At 41.0% G+C, this 26936-nt stretch overlaps 1 protein-coding gene across 7 annotated transcripts in view; it reads left to right on the top strand.

Annotated features, from left to right (window-relative positions):
• The window catches only part of kif1ab (kinesin family member 1Ab), a 53209-nt gene extending 28818 nt beyond the window's left edge, over window positions 1-24391 (top strand). For 4 of the 7 annotated variants that reach the window (XM_061797318.1, XM_061797320.1, XM_061797316.1 and 1 more), the window contains 18 exons: window positions 257-347; window positions 439-557; window positions 638-693; window positions 8747-8855; window positions 9798-9864; window positions 11503-11587; window positions 11683-11788; window positions 12710-12824; window positions 12919-13052; window positions 13137-13198; window positions 13281-13426; window positions 14611-14799; window positions 14877-14948; window positions 16624-16733; window positions 18310-18429; window positions 19533-19725; window positions 19805-19923; window positions 20940-24391. In XM_061797318.1, the coding sequence (XP_061653302.1) occupies window positions 257-347; window positions 439-557; window positions 638-693; window positions 8747-8855; window positions 9798-9864; window positions 11503-11587; window positions 11683-11788; window positions 12710-12824; window positions 12919-13052; window positions 13137-13198; window positions 13281-13426; window positions 14611-14799; window positions 14877-14948; window positions 16624-16733; window positions 18310-18429; window positions 19533-19725; window positions 19805-19923; window positions 20940-20997 (1951 nt within the window). In that variant the 3' untranslated portion in view covers window positions 20998-24391. Of the gene's footprint in view, window positions 1-256; window positions 348-438; window positions 558-637; window positions 694-8746; window positions 8856-9797; window positions 9865-11502; window positions 11588-11682; window positions 11789-12560; window positions 12585-12709; window positions 12825-12918; window positions 13053-13136; window positions 13199-13280; window positions 13427-14610; window positions 14800-14876; window positions 14949-16623; window positions 16734-18309; window positions 18430-19532; window positions 19726-19804; window positions 19924-20939 lie in introns of all 7 variants that reach the window. The other 3 variants (XM_061797317.1, XM_061797315.1, XM_061797313.1) reach the window with 1 other exon arrangement.
• Window positions 24392-26936: the final 2545 nt, after the last annotated feature.

Genomic DNA, 26936 nt, shown 5'->3' with positions numbered 1-26936 from the left:
CTAAAGGCGTTGATACTTATAAGTCCTTGGTATGACAGCTTGTCAACAAAGATAGAAAGTTCAGTACCGCTGCTGCTCTCCCTAGGAGTGGAAGTACTGAAAAGATGACTGTAAGAGCACAGCAAAGAATGCTCAATGATGTGTAAAAGAATCCGAAGAGTTTTGGCTTAAGACTTACAGAAATCTGTTGACAAATTGTGTGCCGGTCAAATAAAAGTTGAGTTGCTTGGAAAAATGAATAAATCTTTTTACCCAGCTTCATCCACCGCCACGATGAAGCATTTTCCACCGAGCCGCTGAAGAACACTGGCAGGGGGCCGCCACTTGGCTTCTACCATGTGCAAAATGTAAGCCCTTGCCATCCTCATTTTCTTTGATAAAGAATCAAACTGACATTACCTTTACAGTATAAGACCAATAGTGATTTTCTTTCCTTAGATCTCAGTGGAGGTGACCAAGTCATTTGTGGAGTACATCAAGACCCAGCCCATCGTCTTTGAGGTGTTTGGTCACTATCAGAAGCAGCCTTTCCCACCCCTCTGCAAGGACTTAATCAGGTCAGGATTTAATGGATCCATAGTTGATATCTTTAAGATACGTGAAACATTTCCACATAAGTGACTTCTGTGCCTTTCAGTCCACTAAGACCTTCCAGAAGGCAGTTCCCCAGAGTGATGCCTTTGTCCAAACCAGGTGAGCAGCACCAAATGATGTATTTTTGTTTTAGGCAAGGAGACATATTAACAGAAGTGGGAGTAAGTCACATATAAACACCGAGCGATGTGACGAAAAGCAATTGACCTGGACAATCGTGAACAAATTACAGTTCCCCGGCTTACACCCGCACACCTGGCGATTGACACTCCCACACATACCAACTTGCTGCAAAGGAAAAACTGCGACCACTGGTGTTCTTATCAGGAGACAACGCTTTGAGGCTCCACTTATAGTGTTCTGTATTATTTTTCATTTAACCACAAAAAACATGGCGCGATTGTCAAGGAGGAAGCAAATTGTTGGCCAATTTAGCAATATTATAATAATACAAAGAGAGGAAACAGGCAAGAAATAAAGGAGAAAGTGTGGAAATTTGAGAGGCTGCTCACATGACTTTACTTGAGTCCCCCACTAGTTCATATTAGTTACTTAAGTGAGTGTTCACAATGCTACTAAACTGCCATTTTGTCTGAATTGAAATACTAACTCCCTACAGACAGACTTCTGTCAATGCCATACAATCCTAATACAGATCAGCAATTCATTTTTGTAATCCAAGAATTTTCCAGGGTTTCCAAGTAAAGCGTTAATAATTAATCAGCTCAGTAGACGGACGCTGTAGTTACCACATACATATGGTAAGTATATCGTGATAGTAAAGGTGTTTGACCTGAACTAGCAGATAATCAATGTACATTATGTGAAATGAGTAAAAAGCACGAAGATTATCAGGTAGCTGAAACCAGCAAAAACTTGTCTTTGCGTCATAAATGACTAAAGTCACACATTATCATATCTGTTGACTAATCTAGTGATTCCCAACCACTGTGCATGTGCTGTGAGAGATCATCAGGTGTGACTTGGGAGACTATCTAGTTTTACATAAGTGGCCCAAAAATGATTATTTATTTACTACAATTCAAGTATCTTTTTTCAGCTATGTATTCCCAGTAGTGACAGACAGAACAATGAAATGCTCAATGCAGAGGTGGCAAAAGTACTCACAGTCTGTACCACGGGCGTGCCTCGGGCTTTAGGTGTCCGGGGACCTGCCAAATCAAATCACCTGCCTGTCACGATACCTCCAAATCAAAAGTTAGCATCTTGATACACTATGTGTCCTAAAGTGTAATCGGAGCCCTGATGAAAAGCTGATATTGTGACCCACAGGATATCAGCTTGCTTGCTAGCTGTTTGAATGTGCTAAGCAAAGCCACTCACTGCTTTCCACATACTCTATTTATGGAACATAGTTTGGAAAAGGATTGATTCTAGCCTCATATGTTGATCAGAGTTTTGATTAAAGGTTTTGGTGGGCCTTAGGATTTCAAATTGGGCACACCAGGCACTCATTGAGAATGACTGGGTTAGTGTTTGATTCCAAACATGTCAGAAAATAGGCAATAATGTCGATCACTTTTCCAAAAGTCCATGAATATCTTGATTTGCTTAAAACACAAAGGTAACTTGTTTGATTTGACAGAGGACTAAGGAAATCAAAAAGTAGTCCAATTTGACTAAAAATATGAGGATTTGAAATCTTAATTTGTATTTAAAAAGTGGTTCAATTCTTTTTCACTTCCTTTCCATCTTGTCTCATCATTGGACAGTTAATTATCTGTCCAGTTGTGATTTAACTTCATTGTATTTTATTTTAACTCAATAGAAGTTGTGCAATTTTCTTTAATGCATTTTCCTTTTATGGTTTGGTAAATTCAGTCGAGATCACGAGTGTTATGAATCTATTTTTGAGATATTTTATTAACTACCCTGCTTAGAAAGTACTTAATTAATGTCTAACTTTACACTGAAAAAACAAAATCGATATAATTACAAAGTAATTGAGGGCAGAGAAGCAATGCTGTGCCGTGGATGGAGAATGTGAGGTGGACCACCTTCTATCATATCAATTTCTCTATTGTGTTTCATTGGAAAAAAAAAATACAGTTCTAGAGAATAAATCCACTAACATGTACAGAGCTCCAGGCATGACTTGGTAATTTTATTTTGGCCACCATATAGTTGTGACATGCCCACAAGATGATAATATACAGTGGGGCAAAAAAGTATTTAGTCAGCCACCAATTGTACAAGTTCTCCCACTTAAAAAGATAGAGAGGCCTGTAATTTTCATCATAGGTATACCTCACCTATGAGAGACAAAATAAGAAAAAAAAATCCAGAAAATCACATTGTTTTTTAAAAACATTTTTAAAGAATTTATTTGCAAATTATGGTTCAAAATAAGTATTTGGTCACCTAAAAACAAGCAACATTTCTGGCTTTCACAGACCTGTAACTTCTTCTTTAAGAGGCTCCTCTGTCCTCCACTCGTTACCCGTATTAATGGCACCTCTTTGAACTCATTATCAGTATAAAAGACACCTGTCACAACCTCAAAACAGTCACACTCAAAACTCCACTATGGCCAAACACTGTCAAAGGACACCACAAACAAAAATTGTAGACCTGCACCGGGCTTGGAAGACTGAATCTGCATTAGGTAAGCGGCTTGGTGTGAAAAAATCAACTGTGGGAGCAATTATTAGAAAATGGAAGACATACAAGACCATTGATAATCTCCCTCTATCTGGGGCTCCATGCAAGATCTCACCCTGTGGGGTCAAAATGATCACAGGAACGGTGAGCAAAAATCTGCAGAGAGCTGGGATCAAAGTAACAAAGGCTATCATCAGTAACACACTACGCCACCAGGGACTCAAATCCTGCAGTGCCAGACCTGTCCCCCTGCTTAAGCCAGTACATGTTCAGGCCCGTCTGAAGTTTGCTAGAGAGCATTTGGATGATCCAGAAGAGAATGTCATATGGTCAGATGAAACCAAAGTATAACTTTTTGGTCAAAACTCAACTTGTCGTGTTTGGAGGAGAAAGAATGCTGAGTTGCATCCAAAGAACACCATACCTACTGTGAAGCATGGGGATGGAAACATCATGCTTTCGGGGTGTTTTTCTGCAAAGGGACCAGGACGACTGATCCGTGTAAAGCAAAGAATGAATGGGACCATGTATCATGAGATTTTGAGTGAAAACCTCCTTCTATCAGCAAGGGCATTGAAGATGAAACGTGGCTGGGTCTTTCAGCATGACAATGATCCAAAACACACCGCTCGGGCAACGAAGGAGTGACTTCGTAAGAAGCATTTCAAGGTCCTGGAGTGGCCTAGCCAGTCTCCAGATCTCAACCACCTAGAAAATCTTTGGAGGGAGTTGAAAGTCTGTGTTGCCCAGTGACAGCCCCAAAACATCACTGCTCTAGAGGAGATCTGCATGGAGGAATGGGACAAAATACCAGCAGCAGTGTGTGAGAACCTTGTGAAGACTTATAGAAAATGTTTGACCTCTGTCATTGCCAACAAAGGGTATATAACAAAGCATTGAGATTAATTTTTGTTATTGACCAAATACTTATTTTCCACCATAATTTGCTAATAGATTCTTTAAAATTTCTTTAAAAATCAAAAATGTTCTTCTAATTTTGTCTCTCATAGGTGAGGTATACCTATGATGAAAATTACAGGCCTCTCTCATCTTTCTAAGTGGGAGAACTCGCACAATTGGTGGCTGACTAAATACTTTTTTGCCCCACTGTATGACCCAATGATCCTAGGAGCTAAGTTGTCTGAGGCTTCACGCCCCTGGTAGGGTCACCGATGGCAAACAGGTCCTAGGTGAGGGACCAGACAAAGCACGGCTCCAAAAAAACATATGAAGAAAGAAACAAATGGATCTAGGTTTCCTTTGCTCGGACGCGGGTCACCGGGGCCCCCGCTCTGGAACCAGGCCTGGAGATGGGGCTCGAAGGCGAGCGCCTGGTGGCCGGGCCTGCACCCATGGGGCCCGGCCGGGCACAGCCCGAAAGGGTAACGTGGGTCCCCCTTTCCATGGGCTCACCACCTGTGGGAGGGGCCATCGGGTTCGGATGCAGTGCAAGCTGGGCGGTGGCCGAAGTCAGGGACCTTGGCGATCCGATCCCCAGCTACAGAAGCTGGCTCTAGTGACGTGGAATGTCACCTCTCTGGCAGGGAAGGAGCCCGAGCTGGTGTGTGACGTCGAGAAGTTCCGACTTGATATAGTCGGACTCGCCTCCACACACAGCTTGGGCTCTGGTACCAGTCCTCTCGAGAGGGGTTGGACTCTCTTCCACTCTAGAGTTGCCCACGGTAAGAGGCGCCGAGCAGGTGTGGGTATACTTATTTGTGGTCGTGTCATCGGACCTGCGGCCGCATGTCTTAGGCACTGAAGAGAGGGGCGGAGCTGTTAGATCACCACCTGGTGGTGAGTTGGCTCCGATGGTGGGGGAAGATGCCAGTCTGACGTGGCAGGCCCAAACGTATTGTGAGGGTCTGCTGGGAACGTCTGTCAGAATCCCTTGTCAGAAGGATTTTCAACTCTCACCTCCGACAGAACTTGGCTCATGTTCCGGGGGAGGCGGGGGACATTGAGTCCGAGTGGACTATGTTCCGCGGCTCTATTGCTGAGGCGGCCAACCGGAGCTGTGACCGTAAGGTGGTCGGTGCCTGTCGTGGCGGCAATCCCCAAACCCGTTGGTGGACACCAACGGTGAGGGATGCCGTCAAGCTGAAGAAGGAGTCCTATCGGGCCTTTTTGCCTGTGGGAATCCTGAGGCAGCTGATGGGTACCGGCTGGCCAAGCAGAATGCAGCTTTGGTGGTCGCTGAAGCAAAAACTCGGGTATGGGAGGAGTTCAGTGAGGCCATGGAGCAAGACTTCCGGACGAGGAATTTCAAGGAAATTCTGGTCCACCATCCGGCGTCATCCGGAGGGGGAAGCAGTGCACCATCAACACTGTGTATAGTGGGGATGGGGCGCTGCTGACCTCGACTCGGGACGTTGTGAGCCGCTGGGGAGAGTACTTCGAAGACCTCCTCAATTCCACCGACACGCCTTCCCATGAGGAAGCAGAGTCTGGGTTCTCTGAGGCAGGCTCTCCTATCTCTGGGGTTGAGGTCACCGAGGTGGTTAAAAAGCTCCTCGGTGGCAAGGCCCCGGGGATGGATGAGATTCGCCCGGAGTTCCTAAAGTCTCTGGATGTTGTGGGGCTGTCCTGGTTGTCCTCTGCAACATCACGTGGACATCGGGGACAGTGCGTCTGGATTGGCAGACTGGGGTGGTGGTCCCCCTTTTTAAGAATATATAATTAAGACCGGACGGTGTGTTCCAACTACAGGGGGATCACACTCCTGAGCCTCCCTGGTAAGGTCTATTCAGGGGTGCTGGAGAGGAGGTTCCATCGGGAAGTCGAATCTCGGATTCAGGAGGAGCAGTGTGGTTTTCGTCATGGCCGTGGAACAGTGGACCAGCTCTGCACCCTCGGCAAGGTCCTCAAGGGTGCATGGGAGTTCACCGAACCACTCTACATATGTTTTGTGGACTTGGAGAAGGCGTTAGACTGTGTCCCTCGGGGTGTACTGTGGGGGGTGCTTCGGGAATATGGAGTACCGAACCCCCGGATACGGGCTGAATCAGCACCTCCAAATCTGAGACCCTTTACGACCAGAGTCAGAGTTTGGTCCACATATCCAGCAGTAAGTTGGACTCCTTTGGACTGTGTTGGACTGTGCAAAGGCTGCCCTTTGTTACCGATTCTGTTCATAAGTTTTATGGACAGAATTTCAAAGCGCAGCCGAAGCGTAGAGGGGCTTCGGTTTGGTGGCCTCAGTATTGCATCTCTGCTTTTTGCAGATGTTGTGGTTCTGTTGACTTCATCAAGCCATGATCTCCAACTCTCACTGGAGCAGTTCGCAGCCGAGTATGAAGCGGCTGGGATGAGAATCAGCACCTCCAAATCTGAGACCATGGTCCTCAGTCGGAAAACGGGATGAGGTCCAGGTCGGGGATGAGATCCTGCCCCAAGTGGAGGAGTTCAAGTATCTTGGGGTCTTGTTCACGAATGAGGGAAGAATGGAACGGGAGATCGACGGGCGGATCGGTGCAGCATCTGCAGTGATGCGGACTTTGTATCGGTCCGTTGTGGTAAAGAAGGAGCTAAGCCGAAAGGCAAAGCGCTCAAGTTACCGGTCGATCTACGTTCCTACCCTCACCTATGGTCACGGGCTGTGGGTCGTGACCGAAAGAACAAGATCCCGGATACAAGCGGCCGAAATGAGTTTCCTCCGCAGGGTCTCCGGGCTCTCCCTCAGAGAAGAAGGGTGAGAAGCTCAGTCATCCGGGAGGATCTCAGAGTCGAGCCACTGCTCCTCCACATCGAGAGGAGCCAGATGAGGTGGCTGGGGCATCTGATTCGGATGCCTCCCGGACGCCTCCCACCGGGAGGAGACCCAGGGGACGACACAGGACACGTTGGAGAGACTACATCTCTCGGCTAGCCTGGGAACGCCTAGGGATCCCACCGGAAGAGCTGGATGAAGTGGCTGGGGAGAGGGAAGTCTGGGCGTCCCTGCTAAAGCTACTCCCCCCGCGACCCGACCCGGATAAGCGGTAGAAAATGGATGGATGGATGGATGGCGACAGAATAGGTATAATTTACGATTAACAGCTAAGCAAATGGTGTGCACCTTTGCTAGAAACTGCAATTCCTGCTGTCTTTAAGGCAAGTGTCTTTTCTTATTCGGTTTTCATAAATAGCCTGCAATGCTATGCAAAGGCATTTCATAGTCTTTTAACTTTGAGCACCCGCCCCTCCAAAGGTCTCTGCACTGCACACCCCTGCACTGTATCGACACTGTAAAAAGACTCTAGCAAAATTCGTACTAATTCATCTCCTTTATTTAGGTAGCACTATTTCAGGTTACTTACTAGTACTATATATTTACTAATCTCCAAACCAGTTAATGTGTTTGCATCTATCTATTAGCACTCTCCTCAGCTAACCATGCTAACGCTGTGTTGGTAGTTTTCACTAAAATGTGTGTTGCTTTTTCCACGAATTCAACCGTTCTGTTGCATTTTATGTTGTTTGTTTTGTTAAACCAATGTTAAATGCTAAACCCTGTTGGTAACAGTAAAAAAACAAAACAAAAAAAGAGTACAGACTCTGAAACTTAAGTACAAAAGTAAAAATGATGATTATTATTTTTTTTTTTCGTATATATAAAATACCTGTTTTTATAACTTGATACAATGGAAAAAAGCTTCTCTGCACACAAAATATTTTGCCACTTTTATTAACTAGTATAGTACTAGTTATACATTATATCACTGGACACGCTATCTATAAAAATATGATCCCACAGCTTTACTAATGTTGTGAACTGTCTAACAACAACAAAATTAGCTAATGATAACAAGTGAGGTAAAAAAATACACTTCCCAATTAGATGGAGAATTTTTGAACTGGAGAAGCTAGTAATTTTTAGGCTGGCACAATGTATTCAACATAAATCATTCTTGTGGCTGACAACATCAAAAAAAGTATCTTAAATAGGGCCACTGTTTGGGACTAGTTTGCTTCTCTAAATCTGTTGTGTCGTATTCATTAATGCTTCCTAGTTCATGTACCTGTCGTCCCTATTTTTTTCCGCTTTAATAAGTCACTAAAGCTATAATTCACAATTACATTACAAAAAAAAAAAAAGCATTACAAAAAAGCCTAAATGCTTGTCCGGCCTTCTCCGCCTCCTTCCAACCCCGCATGCTTTCTCCTTTCTCTTCGACCTGCGCGCTGTCCATATATGGGCCAGCCCATCCGTAGGTAAAATAGACCACTACCGCTACAGCATTTTTGAGCACTACCAAGTGATCCAGCGTGGGAATGTCCCTAAATACAAAAAAAAAACAATGTTGTAAAATATAGCAAGATGTGTCATAAGCTGATAGACGTCATCAGTATTCTGTCATCTACTCTTGTAGTGGCTTGGGTGAAAATTACTGTTTTTAAATCAAACATAATTTTGGATTATAACTAAGATCTCAGTAAATCTTTTTCTCCAACTCTCTCTAGTTATATCTTTTTAATGTCATGTCATCATTTACGGAGGTGGGGAAAAAAAGAGCCTATTAGGACTACCGATATGTCTTTTCTGTTTCAGTGCCAGCCACCAAACTCAGCACTCTGACCCGCTCTGCCGCCGGACCTTGTCACTCCAAATATGACCTCATGGCCTTCTTTGAGATCTGTGAGCTGGAAGCCAGCGGAGAGTGAGTTTGATTTCCATCACATTCTCCCAGAAGATATGATCTTGTTTTTACAATTCACTTCTTTTATACAACATATTCACATACCATTTTTATTTTCCTTGTTGGCTGTATTTAACACTTGTTTCTGCTGCGATTGAATAGCAGAATTCCTTCAGGATCCATGGAATCTAGTCTCCCTAACTCAGGGGTGGGCAAACGAACAGATGGGCCAGGTCTTTGATGATGATGTAGAAAGAAAAAAGAAATAAGTTAAAATGTGTATGTAAAATACTGAATTTGAATAATAAATAATAAAAAGAATACAGAATAAAAAGATTAATTTAGTAATGTTATTATTCATAATTAATTTACTTGTATTTAATTAACCAACCCAATTACTTTATAAATAATACATACATGTACTGTATATGTAAAATTGCTTATTTTAGTAATACAATAATAATTGATTCTCATTTTTTAAATTGTATTCAATTATTAATTAATCAATTATTTAACAATTGAAAATATTAAATGTGTACAGTTTATAAAAATTGCTATTTTAAATAATGAAAAATAATGGATTCTCATGTTTTAAGTGTATTATGTATCATTAATGTAATTAAAATGAAATAACCAATTATTTTACAACTATAATGAATTAACCAATTATTTACAATTATTAAATGTGTATGCAAAATTGTATGTTCTACCAATATTTTTCTTTTTTAGTACAAATAAATTACTTATTTTTTAGAATAAGAAAAATAAACAACAAATAAAATTAATAAATACATTTTAATTGACCAATTTTAAGGGAAAAAAATGGCTAAATTAAGGCAACAAATATTACAAGACTCTCCATAATACAAATGTTCGGTGGGCCAGATTAAAAAACGGAGTGGTTTGTTATGCGTGAAGTCGAACATTAACTTTTCCATGTGTTGGTTGTCTTCCTGTCTCTAGCTACATCCCAGCTGTTGTCGACCACCGAGGCGGGATGCCCTGCCACGGCACGTACCTCCTGCATCAGGTCTGAACACATCATGTTATAGTCATGGAAAGGGGAAAATACATTTTCTTTTAAATAAAATCCAGTAGTCAAATAAAGCTATTGAACAAGAAAGCTATGATAAAGGTTGAACTATAAGCCACACCTTTTTTCCCTAGCTTTTACCTCTGTGGTTTAAGCAAGGATGCTGCTTATTTTCGTATTTTCACGATTCCAGGAGCGACACGTTCTTGTATATTCTTAGCGTCTCTTTAACAGGCAGATAGCTATTGTTCTCCAAATGAGAGGCTAAGTGGTCTGGCTTCAAGCTTTTCATTTGTCACCATAAATGTTCATTCAATGTACTTTCAACACAGCACCCCTGCCATTATCATTTGACAAATGTAAATCTGCTATCTTAATGCCAGTGTTAAGAAGTAACAAATTATATTTAACGACATTACATAATTGAATTACAAAATGTACGTAGTTTTAATCCGTGACATAACTGGGAGAGGATGTATAATTACATTGCAGTTGCGTTTGGAAATTTCAATCATTACAATTTGTTACATCTGAAAAAAACACCACAAAAGCTCTCATTTATCATGTAGTATTTTTCATCAACTTCCTCCTTCTAAGGCCAACGGTTGTGATTGGCTCTCTCTGGTCATGTGCCATTCTGCGCAAGACTTATTCGACTTGGTAATGATCTTGAAGTTTGAGTTGACTATGAGTTTGAGATTTTGCAAAGGTTGCACCAGGTTACACTCATAATGTATTGTTTAACCTTTGAACACATAACAGAACATTGACTTTTAAAAAGTTTTCAGTTTTAGAATTTTGGACTTTTTTTTCTTAATGAAGCAATGTCATCACCTATTATGGGTTGTTATGAAGTGCTATTGTGCTTATTTGACATTAAGTCAACGTTTTATCATGTTTTCCACGTGCTGTACACATATAATGCAACAAACACATTTTTAAATTAACATTTCATGTTTAATCAGCTTATTATTTGAGTAAATAACAAATATGGGGTTAACTAAAAAATAATTATGTATAGTTTTAATTAACCTTTTTATTTTTTGGGAGGAAAGATTCATGGGTCCTGTTGAATGTATTAAATTAAAATGTAATCAAATGTAACTAGTTATAGTACTTCAAGAAATTAATTGAAATAGTTACACTACTTACACTAATTGTAACCAACTATATTTTCAAAGTAATCTTGGCGACACTGCTAAATTATGACATACAGTGCAATGGGGAATGCCATAGACAAGCTAATGTAAATTACCACCACTATTGCGGTCATTTTAAACCATAAAGCAATGGTTACTTTAACACAAGTAACACATCATATAACACACAACAGTAATAGCAGGCATATATTCTCTCTGCTCCGTGGAAAAAAATGAGGCTTTAGTTTAGTTTGCTACTTCTTCTTGACCTCATCAATCAACTCTACTTGTGTCTTGCAACTGCCACCATCAGGCTAAGGTATGCAAACCAGAGGGGGTACCACACTCTTGCATGTATGTGTAATCTTTGTTTCCTTATCTAAATTTGGCCTTGATTGAAAGATTCTGTAATTCTGCATTACAATCTATTGTGGACAGGGCTGATATCAAGTTTTTCCATCAGCATAATCAAGTTGTCTTTTTCCCGACCCTGCAGGGTATTCAGAGGAGGATCACAGTCACCATCGCTCATGAAAGCGGAAACGACATTGAATGGAAGGAGGTAAAGGAGCTGGTTATTGGTGAGTGTCCAGAGAAATGTCATCTCAAGGATTACATTTTTCCCCCCTGCAATTAACAATCTTAATAATCTTATTTTGTATTTATTCAAAACCAGGTCGCATCCGAAACACTCCGGAGGCTGATGAGACCATCATAGACCCCAACATCCTCTCATTGAACATCCTGTCTTCCGGATATTTCTGGCCAAAACATGATGACAAGTATGCATTTTTCTTACCAGTAAACCTATTTTGTATAGAATATATAATAATGTGAGTGTATGTAGAAAGTGTTCACAGCGCTTCATTACTTCCACAGTTTGTTATATTACAGCCTTACTCTGAAATTAATTGGTTTTTTTCCCCTCCAAGTTCTACACACAACACCCCTTTTAAAAAAAAAGAAGAAAAGGAATCACATATACTGGCAGAAATTATATCCTCAAGTCTTTTTAAATACAATGGCACAAGCTTGGCATACTTATTTGGTCAGTTCTGCCCATTCCTCTTTGCAGCACCTCTGATGTGCCATTATAACATAAAGAAATGTGGCAAACGTGAAGCGCTATGAATATTCCTAGTTGCACTGTACCTTCAGGGGGGTCCTCGGTTTACGACAGTCCTGACATACGACATGTCGAGGTTACTATCGGTACGTAATGAACTTGTTTGCTCAGCGGCGTTAGAATGCGTCGTAACACAGAACAAATGGCACTCTCAGTTACCACCTATTTTATATTTATATTGTTTTTCATGCAAATCTTACTGTAATTATCACTTTACTACTGTGTTAGCGTCAGTTGTTGCGGTACAGCGTGTTCGGAACAAAACTCCATCGTAAACGGAGGAACTTCTGTATTATACTGTTGTCAACTAACATTTTATCTAATATTTGCCTCTATTTCTTAACCTACGTCTATGCTTCTTTTTTTTGCATTAATTTAATTTTGCCCTTTAATGTTTCATTTCCTATTTCTTTCTTCCCGAATGGCAGCGTCTCCTTGGGAATTGATCATAGGTATATCTTTATCAGTCTTACTGATTGCTTACCATTTCTTTTCCAAGTGGCAGACTCATTTCCTCTTTCAAAAACATTTACACGAAATCCTAACAGCGCTTTTTTTTTTTTTTTATTAACATCAGAACTTTCTACCGATTTGAGGCAGCATGGGACAGCTCCATGCACAACTCCCTACTCCTGAATAGAGTTACCCCGTATGGAGAGAAGATCTACATCACCCTCTCAGCCTACCTGGAGGTAATACTTATCACCCACCACCCTAATGAGAAAAAATGCTGTAGAAAATGGATAGTTGGATGAGTTTTATTGGTGTTGTGTATCTTTTAACCAGATGGAGAACTGCACTCAACCGACAGTCATCACCAAAGATTTTTGCATGGTGTTTTACTCCCGCGACACCAAGCTTCCCGCATCTCGTTCCATCCGAAACCTCTTCAGTACAGGCTGCCTCAGGCCTTCAGAGAGGTTGAGAATCCTCACAATTGTCTGACTTGCCTGTTTTTGAATGGAATTTGTTGTTAAATTACATATATAATCATCCTCTTTCAGTAACCGTGTCACCGGAGTCTACAAGGTGACACTCTGCTATGTGGCTGACAACGGGAGTCCAGGTAAGAGAATGCGTATTTCAACCACAAATTCAAAAGTCATTCGTATTTTTTCTTATTTTAAAGTATTAAATTTCAACTTCAGGCATGCAGCGGCGTCGCAGACGAGTGCTGGACACCTCAGTGGCGTACGTCCGAGGAGAGGAGAACCTGGCCGGGTGGAGGCCTCGCAGTGACAGCCTCATTTTGGACCACCAGTGGGAGTTGGAGAAACTCAGCTTACTTCAGGAGGTGGGATAATGGGAGTACACACTTACCGACAATCGTGAACAAAGTTGCGCATTTTCCCTCCCTTGCGATTAAAGTCAGCAAAGCCCCGATAGTCGCGTATCTCTGAAAGATTATCCTGAGCCATTGTGGTGGGGCGTGTGTTTTTCCTTTTTCCTTCACAACTAACTCCGAAATGGTTGGTACTGACAATTGTGAATGTTAAACATGTTCAATATTGATATTATATTGCGTCTGCGCAAAACTTCAGAGTCAGCACCCAGCGTTATCTGTGAGACAGACATATGAACAGTGCACTGTAATAGTTCATTCTCCTTTATACAATGAAGTACCCTCTTCTTCTCTAGATTATGTTTTGTAATCAAGATTCGACATTTGTGTATGTTTTGGGATTTTTAATGTAGGTAACCAGAAGTAGAGTCACACAAACGCCCTTCATCTGCAGTCTATACCAGTACTTGGAACAATAAACATCTCCTGCTCTCGCTGCTCTCTCCAGAAGTCTCCAGTAACACCACATAAAGATAAAGCTATATACTGTTGCTATAGCTAGATTTGTTGCTAGTCACCTTTGTGGAAAAATAGTCCCTAGAGAGGTCAGAAAAATCATTAAATACAACAACAAAGTGGCTAGGTGGGCGACACCGAGTAGCCTTGGCTCTACCCCTGGTTGACATGGTACCAGAAGCTGTATTCAGAATTCGCATTAGACAGATCGTTTGTATAGATTGGTCAAACAATGCAAGAGAGCTTTTATCATGAAACCAGGAAACTGTTATGAAATGTGAAAATAATTGCATGATTTTTCTTTGACTTGAGTTCGCAAACTAAAAAAATCAAATAAATATTTTGAGAAATCTACAAGTGGCAAGTTAACAATCTTGAATAAATTCATACAAATGCAGGCTTTAAAGGTAAATAACAGAGGGTTGAGAATGCATCCTTGTGGAATGCCGAATATCATTTCTTCACTTTGTCGTTGTGGAGCTTCTATCAAAATAATAGCCAGTTTATTTAGTTTTAATGCAATGTGCCAACTGAAATGCCCACTTAAGTGATACGGAACTACCCAATGTTCATTAATGAAATGATGTGATGTATAAATGCACAATAACGTAAAGTCAAAAGCCAAGCCTTACGCAACACCACAAATTGTTGATCTGCATCTACTATGTGTTCTTTTTCAGGTGGAGAAGACCCGGCATTACTTGCTCCTGAGGGAGAAGCTGGAGGCCACACTGCTTGCCGGCCAGGATGCTCTCTACAAGGGCGGTGACATCGGCGATTTTGCCAAGAGTCCAGTCCTTAGCCAGAGTCCCGCAAGGAGCCCAGCACTGGACAGCCCCAACCAGAGGCAGAGGGAGCTGGCTGCCAAGGTGAGGCCTCTGGAACTCATCTCATCAGTCTTCTTTTTAGACATTTAATATAATTTACCCAAATCCACCACCCCCAGTGTCTGCGTCTGCTGATGCACACCTTCAACAGGGACTACAGCCAGGTGAGCAGCAGTGCCAGTGAGAGCAAGGTGAGCCCCTGCCCAAACCTTTTAATCCGGCCCGTAATTCCCTTGGAAACCTTCAGTGACCAAGCCCTGCTCTCCATTAGATCCACTTAGTACTGATTCATCACAAATTATTTTCTATCTTTTTTTTTTTTTTTTTTCAATCATCTCTCAATATCTTTTATTTTTTTTACTCACCTTGTCACTGCGTTCTATTCATATTATTAGACGAAGGACCATATGTGACATTCTAGAGCATCAGATAAAAACTTAATGGGACATATTATGGAAAAGTGACTTTTTAATAGCTCGTATACAAATAGTGGCTGCCTATCCATCAAGAGTAAAATTAAATAAAGATAGGTAAATACTATGTTGTCTGAATATTTCTAAAAATGTATCAGTGAGCGACAGCTTCTCGATTTAGCCTAAATGTGACATCACAGTTTGGCATATTTACATAATAACTGCCCTAAGCAAGTTTCTCTGTCCATGATTGGCCACCCAGGCAGGGAGAAGCTCCAGAGCCACTTTCAACTAAATACACACTATCATGCAGAAACACCCACACCCCCCTGCTATTATGTCACAGCCAAAAGGTAAGCAGAGCTGCAGTGGGTTTTGCCAGACACACACATTAATGTTGGCCAACGGTGTTACCTTCTGATAAGCAGCACTTACAGTGGTGCTTTGAGATATGAGTGACCCGACTTTTTCAAGATACGCAAAATCTGTTGACTGATTTTTTTTGCTTTGAATTGCGAACACATTATTTGAGATATGAGCACTGTGTGATGGCAGTGAACTCAACTGCACAACAAGCAGCAGTTTGGCAAATAGTAAATACTTCATCAAAAAAAGAGGCTTCAAGCTGTTTATTGCCATAAACCAGCTGAAATCTACTGTTAAACTAAACATAAAACAAAGATAATTGCATGTTGTGTATTTAAAACAACCACATAACTTTGTCGCTAGTTAGCTTAATGCTAACACACAATGCAAAACACCATAGACGGTCAAATAGCATTGGTCTCGCAGTGTAACAACCCTGGAAGCAACAGATATTTGAACACAAACGGGTGGCGCAACACATGTACACACATAATATAACAATTCTCACAGGCATATATATATTCTTTATCCTCTGCAAATAGAAACTAATATTACTGCGACTTACTGCAGAATTTTTCCTAACTCCATGCATATCCGTATTGTACTGCTCCCAGGTGGCCAAAGCACGCACACCAGAAGAAGCAGTACAATGTCCCTTGAACTGAAGTAAAAAAAAAAAAAGCGCAAAAGCTATTTAATTCCTCACATTCTATTTAATGCATGTGAAACTATTTATTACACCTTTTAAATTGTCAGGAAAAAATATGTCTCCATTCATGTCATACACTTTTATTTGCTTACGCTAGTATTAATTTCAATTTAAGCCTGTCTTCTGAAGTCACACATAATTTAATAACTCCTTATACAAATTCCTAGGGACGTGCTTCGCTTCTTACTAACTTTCCATGTTACTCCTGCATGGCTATTTTAACAGCACCTAAGGGGCTCTTAGTCAAGCGAGACAATACGATGCTACAAATTGACCAATTCTTGAACGCTGGCGTGTGTGCTATGGTGTGTGTTTGCATATGTGCCGTGTCGTCCCGCGTGTGCATTTCTCTCCATGCGTGTCCGTGTGTCTCCGAAGCTCTCCGAGATATCGGTGTCGCTAATGAGGGAGGCGTCCATTTCCACGCTGAGCACGCTCACGCCGTCCTCCACCTGCCCTTCCCTGATCGAAGGACACTATGACATCAGGTGTGGGACTCTTACTAATCAATATTACATCCGTTTATAGGTTTTTTTTTGTGTTTTTTTTTGTATTGTTCAATTTAGATTGAAAAGTGGTGCCAAATTACACATTTATTTGAGAGTTTGTGTGGTACAGAAAAGCTGATAATGTCCTTTTTCTGGAAAATACTGTTATTTTATTTTATTTTTACATTTTTTAAATTTAGCTCGTATTATTGACAGCAGTTTTAATAAAATTTCAACTAATTTTGCTTTATTTGTATGCAGCTGACAGTATACTGAAACTCTACATAATCACATTTGGAATTTTGCCTATTCGCAGATTTTTTTTGGGGGGGGGGAACCGAGTCGCAGTTGCTCGCTGAGAAACTCCCCTATTCCTTATATTTTGTGCTCAGGCGAAAGCAATAATAGTATTGCTTTGGCACTATCTGGCGGCATCTTGGTGTCAAGGAAGGATGTTGAAGTGAGTTGAGGAGTTGTGTTGAGACTGAAGTAGTGTTTTCCACAATCTTACAGCATCTTAAGGTGATGACAAACCTTTTTATCAGGGGGCATCAATTCTTGGCAGATTTTCACTCCGTCCCTATCCCCTGCGAATAACAGGGGTCCGCTGTAATCCCCACATATTCACTGTTTACTCTTCACAAATTCACCTATTTGATTTCTTCCCAGGCTATTCCTGTTCGCGGCTTCAGTGTTCTTGATGATATCCCCAAGATGCTGCCAGATGCTGCCAAAGCCCTGTACAAATAAGAAAGGAGTACAGCAATTGGTCCAAAGAATTATGTTGAAGTGGTGCATTTCCACTGAGAGAGATAGGCTTTGTCAAGGAAGAGCTAAATTTCTTCTTCGCCGTATGTGCACGTTGAAGTGCATTTTCAGTCATTTTTTTCAAAATCTAATAATCTGTAAACTATTAATTTTAAGGGTAACGTTGATTTTGAAATTACAGTATATTAAAACTCTTCCCTGTATCTCCAAAACCATCACCTTTCAGGACACCCCCCCCCCCCCAAAAAAATGCAGTTTGTTGAGCCATCAACATAGCATCATCAAGAAGTCATTTTCAACACTTTAGATTGGGGAATAATAAGAATGACAGACCCACGTGGAGACTGACCAATAGTATCAATTTGTGTAAAAATATGAAATTGACCAAATTTGGACAACAAAAGAGGTTTTGACGTGATGCCAGGGATATATGTGTTTAGTTGTTGTTGTCCTCTTTAAATTGAAAAAATGGTGTGAAATCACACATTTTATGTTTGGGCTCAAATTCCGGCTTCCTCTCATATTCCAAGAACATGCATGTTAGGTTGAATAAAAACTCTCAGTTGTCCTCAGGTGTGAATCATTGTTTGACTATATGTGCCCCACTATTGGCTGGCGACCAGTCCAGCGTGTACGCCGCCTCATGCCCCAAAGTCAGCTGGGATAGGCTCCAGCTCACCCGCCACCCTAATGAAGACAAGCGCTACAGAAACTTGCTGGATGGATAAATTCATATCTCAGAAAGCCTCCTTTGTGATTTGTATGCACACGCTTCACTTTGTTGCAATAATTGTCATTTATGTCGTAGACACGCTGAGCCCGGTTCGGGAGCATCCACCCCTGATCTGGACCCGTTCAGCCCAGTGGACAGAAAAAAAGCTCTCAAAGGCTGCAGCTTTGTTCCAGACATACAGGAACTACGAGTCAGGTCGGGATGATTGCACACACACATTGTTTGTGCTTTAACAAGTATTCAATTCAACACACAACAGACAGAGAACACTTTTGAGACATAAAGACATTGAAAAAGGCGGCACGGTGGCCGACTGGTTAGAGCGTCAGCCTTACAGTTCTGAGGACCCGGGTTCAATCCCCGGCCCCGCCTGTGTGGAGTTTGCATGTTCTCCCCGTGCCTGCGTGGGTTTTCGCCGGGCACTCCGGTTTCCTCCCACATCCCAAAACATGCATGAATTGGAGACTCTAAATTGCCCGTAGGCATGACTGTGAGTGCGAATGGTTGTTTGTTCCTATGTGCCCTGCGATTGGCTGGCAACCAGTTCAGGGTGTACCCCGCCTCCTGCCCGATGACAGCTGGGATAGGCTCCAGCACGCCCGCGACCCTAGTGAGGAGAAGCGGCTCAGAAAATGGATAGATGGATGGACATTGAAAAAAAAAACACTCACTGAGCAATAAAGGGTTGCTAGTTGTCTGGTAATGCCAGTAATCCACCTCACCTATCACCATTATCATGTCATTATCATAGAAACCATCAAAACTATACAAAAACACAACATAACAGCATGTGACTGTGCCATGTACATCATCTGGAGAACATCAGAATCAATATTTAGCTATTAACATGACAAAAACAAATCATACCCACCAAAGATGCTGTTTATGAAGTTTTTCATCCGACCGACCAGTAAGAGGATAGAAAAATGCCTAAATGTTGACATTATTTTTGGCCAGCTGGTCGGCCCTGTGAAGACTAATTTAAAATCTGATTGATTAAAGAAACAGTTCCATTACTAATAGTTACATTGGCCAGTATTACTGATTCTGAAGGCCCTGGGCAGAGTAGATTGACATGGTAACACATAAAAGGCTGAAATGGGATTGGACAAGAAAAATGTTACATCTACATACACATACTAGAAGCAGTGCAGCCAAGAGAAACGCTACAAAATAATAGGCTGTCGTGAATAAGTTAATACAATTTCATGGAGCAAATAGAATATAGGGTGCAGGTCTGTGCTTATGATAGTGTTTTGAAGGCTTTGCTGACTGACCACATGTTACTGTATGTACAGCCCAATTGTGTCCAAGAAGGGCTACCTGCATTTTCTGGAGCCCCACGCCAGCGGCTGGGTAAAACGCTACGTAGTGGTGCGCCGACCCTACGTTTATCTGTATCGTAGCGAGAGGGACAGCGTCGAGCGAGCCGTCATCAACCTATCGTCGGCCAAGGTGGAATACAGCGAAGACAAGCAGACCTTGCTGCGGGTACGAGCCAAAAGGATCCAAGAGATTCCTTATGAAATGAGTGTCACGAGTGACTTGGGCTCTTTTTCTATGTCTGTAGACTCCAAACACGTTTTCTGTGTGCACCGAGCATCGTGGGATACTGCTTCAGGCCAACAATGACAAAGAGATGCACGACTGGCTTTATGCCTTCAATCCTCTACTGGCGGGTACCATCCGGTGAGTGTTAGAAGTTGGCATCAAGTCGAATGAAATTAGATGGCATAGGCAAAAAAGGATAAGCAATTCTGCACAGCCAATCTGTCTAAGATAAATACTTATGATTAGGACTCATTTGGGCGTAGGTTTTTTTTTTTTTTTTCTCCTTCATACTTTTCACTGTGTCAAGCTCCAAAAGAGGAACTGCAGGGCATGGACTATGACACATTGGGTGCAACCGTGTGTGTAATGGCTTCTTCAAACGAAAATGGCCGACTTTCTGTTTAAATTTCGGGATTTTTTTGTGCATCCGGTTATGAAAGATGTGGCCACCCAATTTCATGTTGCTCAAACAAACTAGTGTTGCGGGCTAATTTTTAAAAACTTTCCTGAGGGTGACTGAGTGCGTAATCGCTGCTTCAAACCAAAATGGCCGACTTCCTGTACCATTTCATGCATGGGTCCTTTTGACTTTTTCATGTTTCTTTTCATGATCGAAATACCCACCAAATGTCATAGCGATCAGAGAAACTAGTGCCAGGGGCAGTTTTTATTCTAACTTGCCAGGGAGTGCAACAGAGTGCATAATGGCTGCTCCAAACCAAAATGGCTGACTACTAAAATTTCAGGCATGGGCCTTATCATGGTTAACATGTCCACCTAATTTTGTGTTCATTGGGTGAACAGGTGTCAAGGGCTATTTTTTTTTCAAGAACATGCCCCCTTTTTCCAGTATTGTGAATCCTCAAAAATGATCATCCAACTGTGACACCATGCTCCACCCACATTAAGTAACATTGGCACAAAAAACCAAAAACTTGCGCAATTTAGTGTCATCCATCCGTCTAGAATTCGTGGTTTAGATTGGGGCTCATTTGGGCGAATTCCCTAGTGGGAAGACTTGGAATTCATCCAAACCAAAATGACCGTCTTTCTGTTCGCATGGAAAATCTTCCTACTTACGTCAATAAAATGTGCATTGTCATTGTGACTGTATTGATGATTTATTTTTAATTTTTTTTTTTTTACTCCCACAGGTCCAAACTGTCCAGACGAAAGTCAGTCCAGTTGGCGCTGGTCGCCCAGAGGATTTGAGATTCTTCACAGGCGTCTTTGAAAATGGCCAACACAACACCCACAATACAACAATCTAAACGCCACCAACTCTCCATTTTAAACATCCATAAACCACTGAAATAACCTTCTAAATATATATAACATGCCATCCCTCTTACAAACCTGCATGTTGACACCACTGTGTATAGTCATATACAAGTAGTTAGCTCTTCTTTAATATTAGCAAGCAGGCTAATCCATTGCGTGTGTTATTTTTGTACACAGTGCCACCCGATGGTGGTGGTGGTGGTGGTGGGGGTGGTGGGGCTCCTCTGCACGATAGCGCTAGTCTGCCTATTCTATCGTTTTGTATCCGGTTCGCTTCGGAGGTATCACGGTACATGTAAAAGTAGCATGTGGCTATGGAAACCCGTTTGAGCATTTATTTGATATCCTTAATCCGTGTACCAGTACGCTCTGTCCCGGGGAGTATGACTATTCAGAGCACTTGTAGAACGACTGCCTGACATTGTAAAAACATTTCGGCTACTAGTGCCAATTTTGGCCAACTATTAGTATCAAAGATACCGAATACATGATGTTTAAAATGAAATGTTTGAGCAATTATTCGATATCCTTGATATCCATCTTACGGTTGATTTACTAGTACGCTCTTTGTCCTCACTAGTAGGAAGGACAATGTTGGCATGCTAGGAGGACAACTCCATGTTACTAGTGAGGGAAAACTGCTAGTGGGAATTTTGGTCCTACTAGTGGGGTCCAGGAGGCTTCTAGTAGAATGTGCTCTAGTAGAATGACTGGGGTGCACTAGTGGAATAACTGTGTCTTACTAGTAATATGTTTCCACTACTAATGCCACTATGGGCTTACTAGTAGGCTACGCAATTAAACTGTACTCGTAAACTCCTGCAGTAGCACATGTGCTGCACGAATATTTCTTGGCCCAACCCGAAGGAATGTGTCACACACAAATAGCCTCCTGGCCTCTAGAAGTACCACCAAAATGCCCACTAATAGTTTTTGACTCACTAGTAACATGATGTTGTCCTACTAGTATGCCAAAGTTGTCCTACTGGTGTGCAGACACGTCATACAGTTTGTGGAAACAACTTTGCTAGTAAGATACAATCGTTCTACTAGTGCGCCCTAGTCATTCTACTACTTTACATAAAATTGTTTGAGTATTTATTCTTAAGGTCTATACCAGTAGGCCAAAAGTCCCACTAGTACTGGACATTTTTTTTTTACTAGTTAGACACAGTTGTTCTACTAGTGCGCTGAATTGTACTACTACTACTAGTGACATTATCAAATTCTACCAATTAATAACTAGGGCTTGACTAGTAGTACTTGTAGCCCAGATGCGGCTGACTATTAACACTTAGTTGTCCTACTAGTGTGCAGAAATTTTACGCAGTAGTTGAAAAAAAAAGTTACTATTAAGAGTGTCGTTCTACTAGTCTAGTGCACTGAATTGTCTTAATAGTGAGGACAAAGTGCGTAGTAGTACATGGACCTTAAACTGGATATCAAGCATATTGAATAAATGCTCCAACGACTTTTCATTTGCGGTGGAAGTTGGGACAAACGGCTCAATTATGGTATCATGAATGTTGATGTGTTCCCCGCCAAAGTCGAGCAAGACAACACCCTGGCCTTGAAAAGAGGGGGAAGAAAAAGATAATCCCTTGTGCATATTATCACAGAGTAACATTATTTTCTGTTGCTTTATGCTTTTAGTTACTTGTGATGGAACTACCGACCAATTTTGTTGCACGGCACTTTATCGTCCTTGTTGAGTTGTTGCATTACCAAAGCTTTGTTTTTTCGTTTGTTTGTTTGTTTTCAATAATCCCGATTATAAAATGTCTAAAATATTATTCTGAGCAATTATCAGTGGTGTGTTTAGAGTGATTTTTCCTCCCCGATCTGGTCTGGAAAATAGTCAGGGCCGGCAGTCGGAAATGTGAAACCTGGTCAATATTTATAATAGCGATTGTCGGATATTTTTTGATGCATGTGGTGTGCTGTGTTGGTCATGTCGATCACGCCACACACTATAAGAACACACGTGGTGATTTTTGTCCTCGTCATGTGTGGTGTCTCTTGCATTTTTTAAAATCAGGGTACTGTACTCACATAATGATCTGAACTGATAATCACCACGGGTGCTTACTGTTCTTATAATGTGTGTTGTACTCCAGATGACCAACACAGCAGGGACCATTTTCTAAGCAGGTCATGGTGGAGGGGAAAAAAAAAATCATTTCTAACCCAGCCTCCGCCACAGGATAATCATTCAGGATAATCTTTCAGAGACATCTGACATTCTGGCCTTTACTGACTTCAATTACAACAGAGGAAAAATGATCAAACGTGGCCCGATTGTTGTGTGTGTACCCGCTGCTGAATATGTTCAAAATCAGTGTGTGCACCCTACTTTTAAATCTACACATTGAGAATCTCCACACAAAAACTGAGAGTTCTTTCAGTCCAGTCGCTCCTGCTTTTTCCATTCCTACATACATACGTCATATTTAGAGTCAAATAAGGGTCATTCGATGTGAATTTTATCTATCCTGTCTTTAATGCACCGGAAAAAATGCTGCTTTGTATATCTTTGACTTATTATCGTCACTAGTAGCGGAATACAATAAAATGTACTTGTAATGCGGGAGCCTGTCCTAATGGGAATTTTGTAGTATTGGATACAAAAAGTAGGTCCAATTGGTAGATTGTTTATGAATTTTGTGAAAATAAGACGTCGTGACCTTCCCTCTCTGAATTTATGTCAAGCCGTAACATTTAAATTACTTTTATGTTAATAATAATATTTATGGAAAATATTTAATGTGAGGTATGACCTGCATTCCGATAGTAGCATTGAGTGTTTTCTGTTTGTTTCTCATTGTTTTGCACCTTCCAGAATTCACCTTCTTTATTTTTTAATTTATTTTTTGGTCGGGTGGTTTAAATTCGCACTAAATTCTCATGCGATCATAAAAAGGCAAATTCCGCCCAGCTGCTAGTGCCTCCCTCTTCCTTCACCTTCTTTTCCTCAGCTTCTATGTTGTAGGCTAAGCCTGAGTGCTATTAATTTTGGTTATAGAAATGACATATACAAGTGAATATCCTCATATAGTCATATGTTGTGCTAGCCTGTGACATCCTCGGTATATCTTGGTATCATTTGTAAACAATAAGTCAATTTGTTTACTTTGTAGCTGTTCTAACGCTTGACAATTAACTTATAAGGGGATGGTTTGTAGTTGTTTTAATGCGTCGATTACTGTTTTTCTGGGCTTTATTGAGTCAAGGCACATAATTTTACATCCACCAAACAAAAAGGCCACAAAGATTATATCGTTGGTGTCGGGTGGAATCCTCGCATCTCCCCCCCCAAAAAAAAACCCCCCCAAAAAAAACACAAACAATCAGCTGATTAAGCAGTGGAACAGGTGGCAATGAATCTGCATGCACTTACCTTTGTGGCTGACCAGTACCTTCTGCACTGAAGGATTACAGCCATCTATTTCTATTAAAACAGGCTTACACCAATGTATTTAATCTATTTTCACTTTTTATTATCTAAAGAATTATCCTGGCTATCAATCTTGAGGCGACATAATGCCACACAGCTCCCCCAGACTGAGGAAATAGGCTGTGTTTCACAATACTTAAGGCAGTTGAGCATTCAAGGGAGTTAATACATTTTTGCTCAAGCTATTTTCCACACTTTAAATTGGTGAATAATGCAAAAACAAATAAATAAATAAAATAACAGACCGCATCGGTACAGACCAAAAGTATTGATTTGTGGGAAAAATATTAAATTGAACATATTTGGACGTACAAGGTTACCACCCGACAGTGATGATCTAGCATACTGAAATAATGACGCTCTCATCTCACTTTACAAATGTTATTACTCATTTGGAAGTCTGGTCATTTTTGGCACCAATTAAGCTAATTTGGATTGTTTTCCGGGGCACGTTGTTAGGAATCACTGGTCTATGCTGCACTGAGATGATCCCCCAAAAACAGAATGACAATTGAAATAGTAAAATGAAGGTGAAAAGATTTTCTAAAGACATGGTCTACCAACCATTTAGTCTTTAGTTTTGCATTCTACAGGCCAGCCAACCTGTTTAGCCATGCAGCCTGAATGGAAAATCCTGGAAATGGAAATGGAAACTGTATAGTATTACAATTTTACTTAAGAATGACATTTCTGACATGTATTGGGTCATCTCAGTACACTCTTTTCTTTCTTTAAGGGCAAAATGTTTATTATTATTACATATAGGGGATGAACGCAAAGCTTTATTTATGACCTTGTGAGGTTTTAGAATGCAATACCCGATTTATTTTCGTAGAATCATACACATTTACAGCACCTTAGGCTGGATTTACACTGCAGGTCCAAGTGCTCAATCTAACAGTATTTCCACCTTATGTCTATGGACATTTCGAGTGACACGTATCCCATAGTGACAAAACAAGTAAACAGCAATACATAACCTAAAACCACTAGTAACTGAACCCCCCCCACCCCCACCCCCCAATGTTTTTTAAACAATCACCTCTATTATAATAATAGTTTAAACTGTAAATATACCACACACTAAGTGTAATTGAACATAAAAAAAAGGCATTAAATGGACAGAATGTTTGAGTGTCTGTGTTAGATACAGTACATGTGCCTTTTAGATGCGGGGCCTGGTGGGGTTGCGTGAGCTGTGGTCTACAGCAGCTCCTGTGCGAGTGTCCTGGGATTTTTGTGTTTTACCATTCTCCTGGTGCTCAAGAAATGGCTGAAAAGTGCATCAGACACTTTGGCTCTCCTTTCCCACATGCGAAGGCATTACAGTAAGTAATTGAAGTGGTACCTTGACTTACATAGGTGTGCCCCAACTTAGGAGTTTTTTTTAGTTATCAGCCATTGCTTGGTATTTATTTATTTTAAATGTGTTAAGTGTTACAAGCCAAAATTTGAGGTACGAGGCAAGCTTCAGCTACTCCGCTACTAGAGTGAATTCGAAATAAATTAGTGGGGTTTTTTTTTCCCTCGGGTGTGGTGGTGTCTCAAAAATCATTTTCAAAGTCATTTTGACAGTTTCAACAAAAATGACAAAGTGTTGTTCTTCTTATTAAATCGCTTAAACTGCCTTTAAGGTACTGCGAGGAGAGCCACAGTCACAGACGTGCAGCCCTTTATTGAACGGAAAAAAACAGTCAAACACGCAAATGCAAAATGAGAACACTCGCAAGGTGCTGCTGTAGACCACAACTCACGTCCAGATACTCACACACAGATCAACCGACTCCATCTCCTGAAGTTACTTGCCGGCTACGCCCCTTAAAGGCACGCATCAACACATGAAACGACAGTAATTACGCTCTATAAATCCAGTTTATTTCTTCACATCGTCTTTTATGTTTTTACTCAACATTAAAAATGTAACTGTAAAAAAAAAAAAAAAAAAAAAAGGTAAAAAAAATATATAACCCCAAAATATAAAATTGTGTCACTTGAACCACGCTGTGTAAATCCACCCTAAGAGCATAGGTTTATAATGAAGGGATTATTAACGTTTAGTGGTGGTGACATCATCTGACAAAACTATCCATTTCTGTGCACTGACTGTAAGGTTTGTCTATGTCGAGCTGCTTCTTAGAGCTGGATCCAAGCATGCGGATCCACATTTAGGCCCTCCACCTCCTTCCTCTTTCTCCGCCTGCCTCCACAAATACTTCTGTAAAGTTTATTGTCACTCCCAATCTTTGTAATGAACCCTCCCTTCTGGCTCTGTCTTGTATATAAATAATGATATGTGTGTGTGGGGTCTCTTCGTGGTCTTTTCTGTCCACTGTATTACACCACGAATGAGAATATAAATATTAATAACGAGTCTTGCAGGGTGATCATGGATCTTTTTTTTTTTTTTCACTTTGGC

This window comes from Phyllopteryx taeniolatus, chromosome 14 (assembly GCF_024500385.1).
Source record: "Phyllopteryx taeniolatus isolate TA_2022b chromosome 14, UOR_Ptae_1.2, whole genome shotgun sequence".
NCBI classification, from domain to species: domain Eukaryota; kingdom Metazoa; phylum Chordata; class Actinopteri; order Syngnathiformes; family Syngnathidae; genus Phyllopteryx; species Phyllopteryx taeniolatus.
This window is presented reverse-complemented; position numbering and strand designations above follow the sequence as displayed.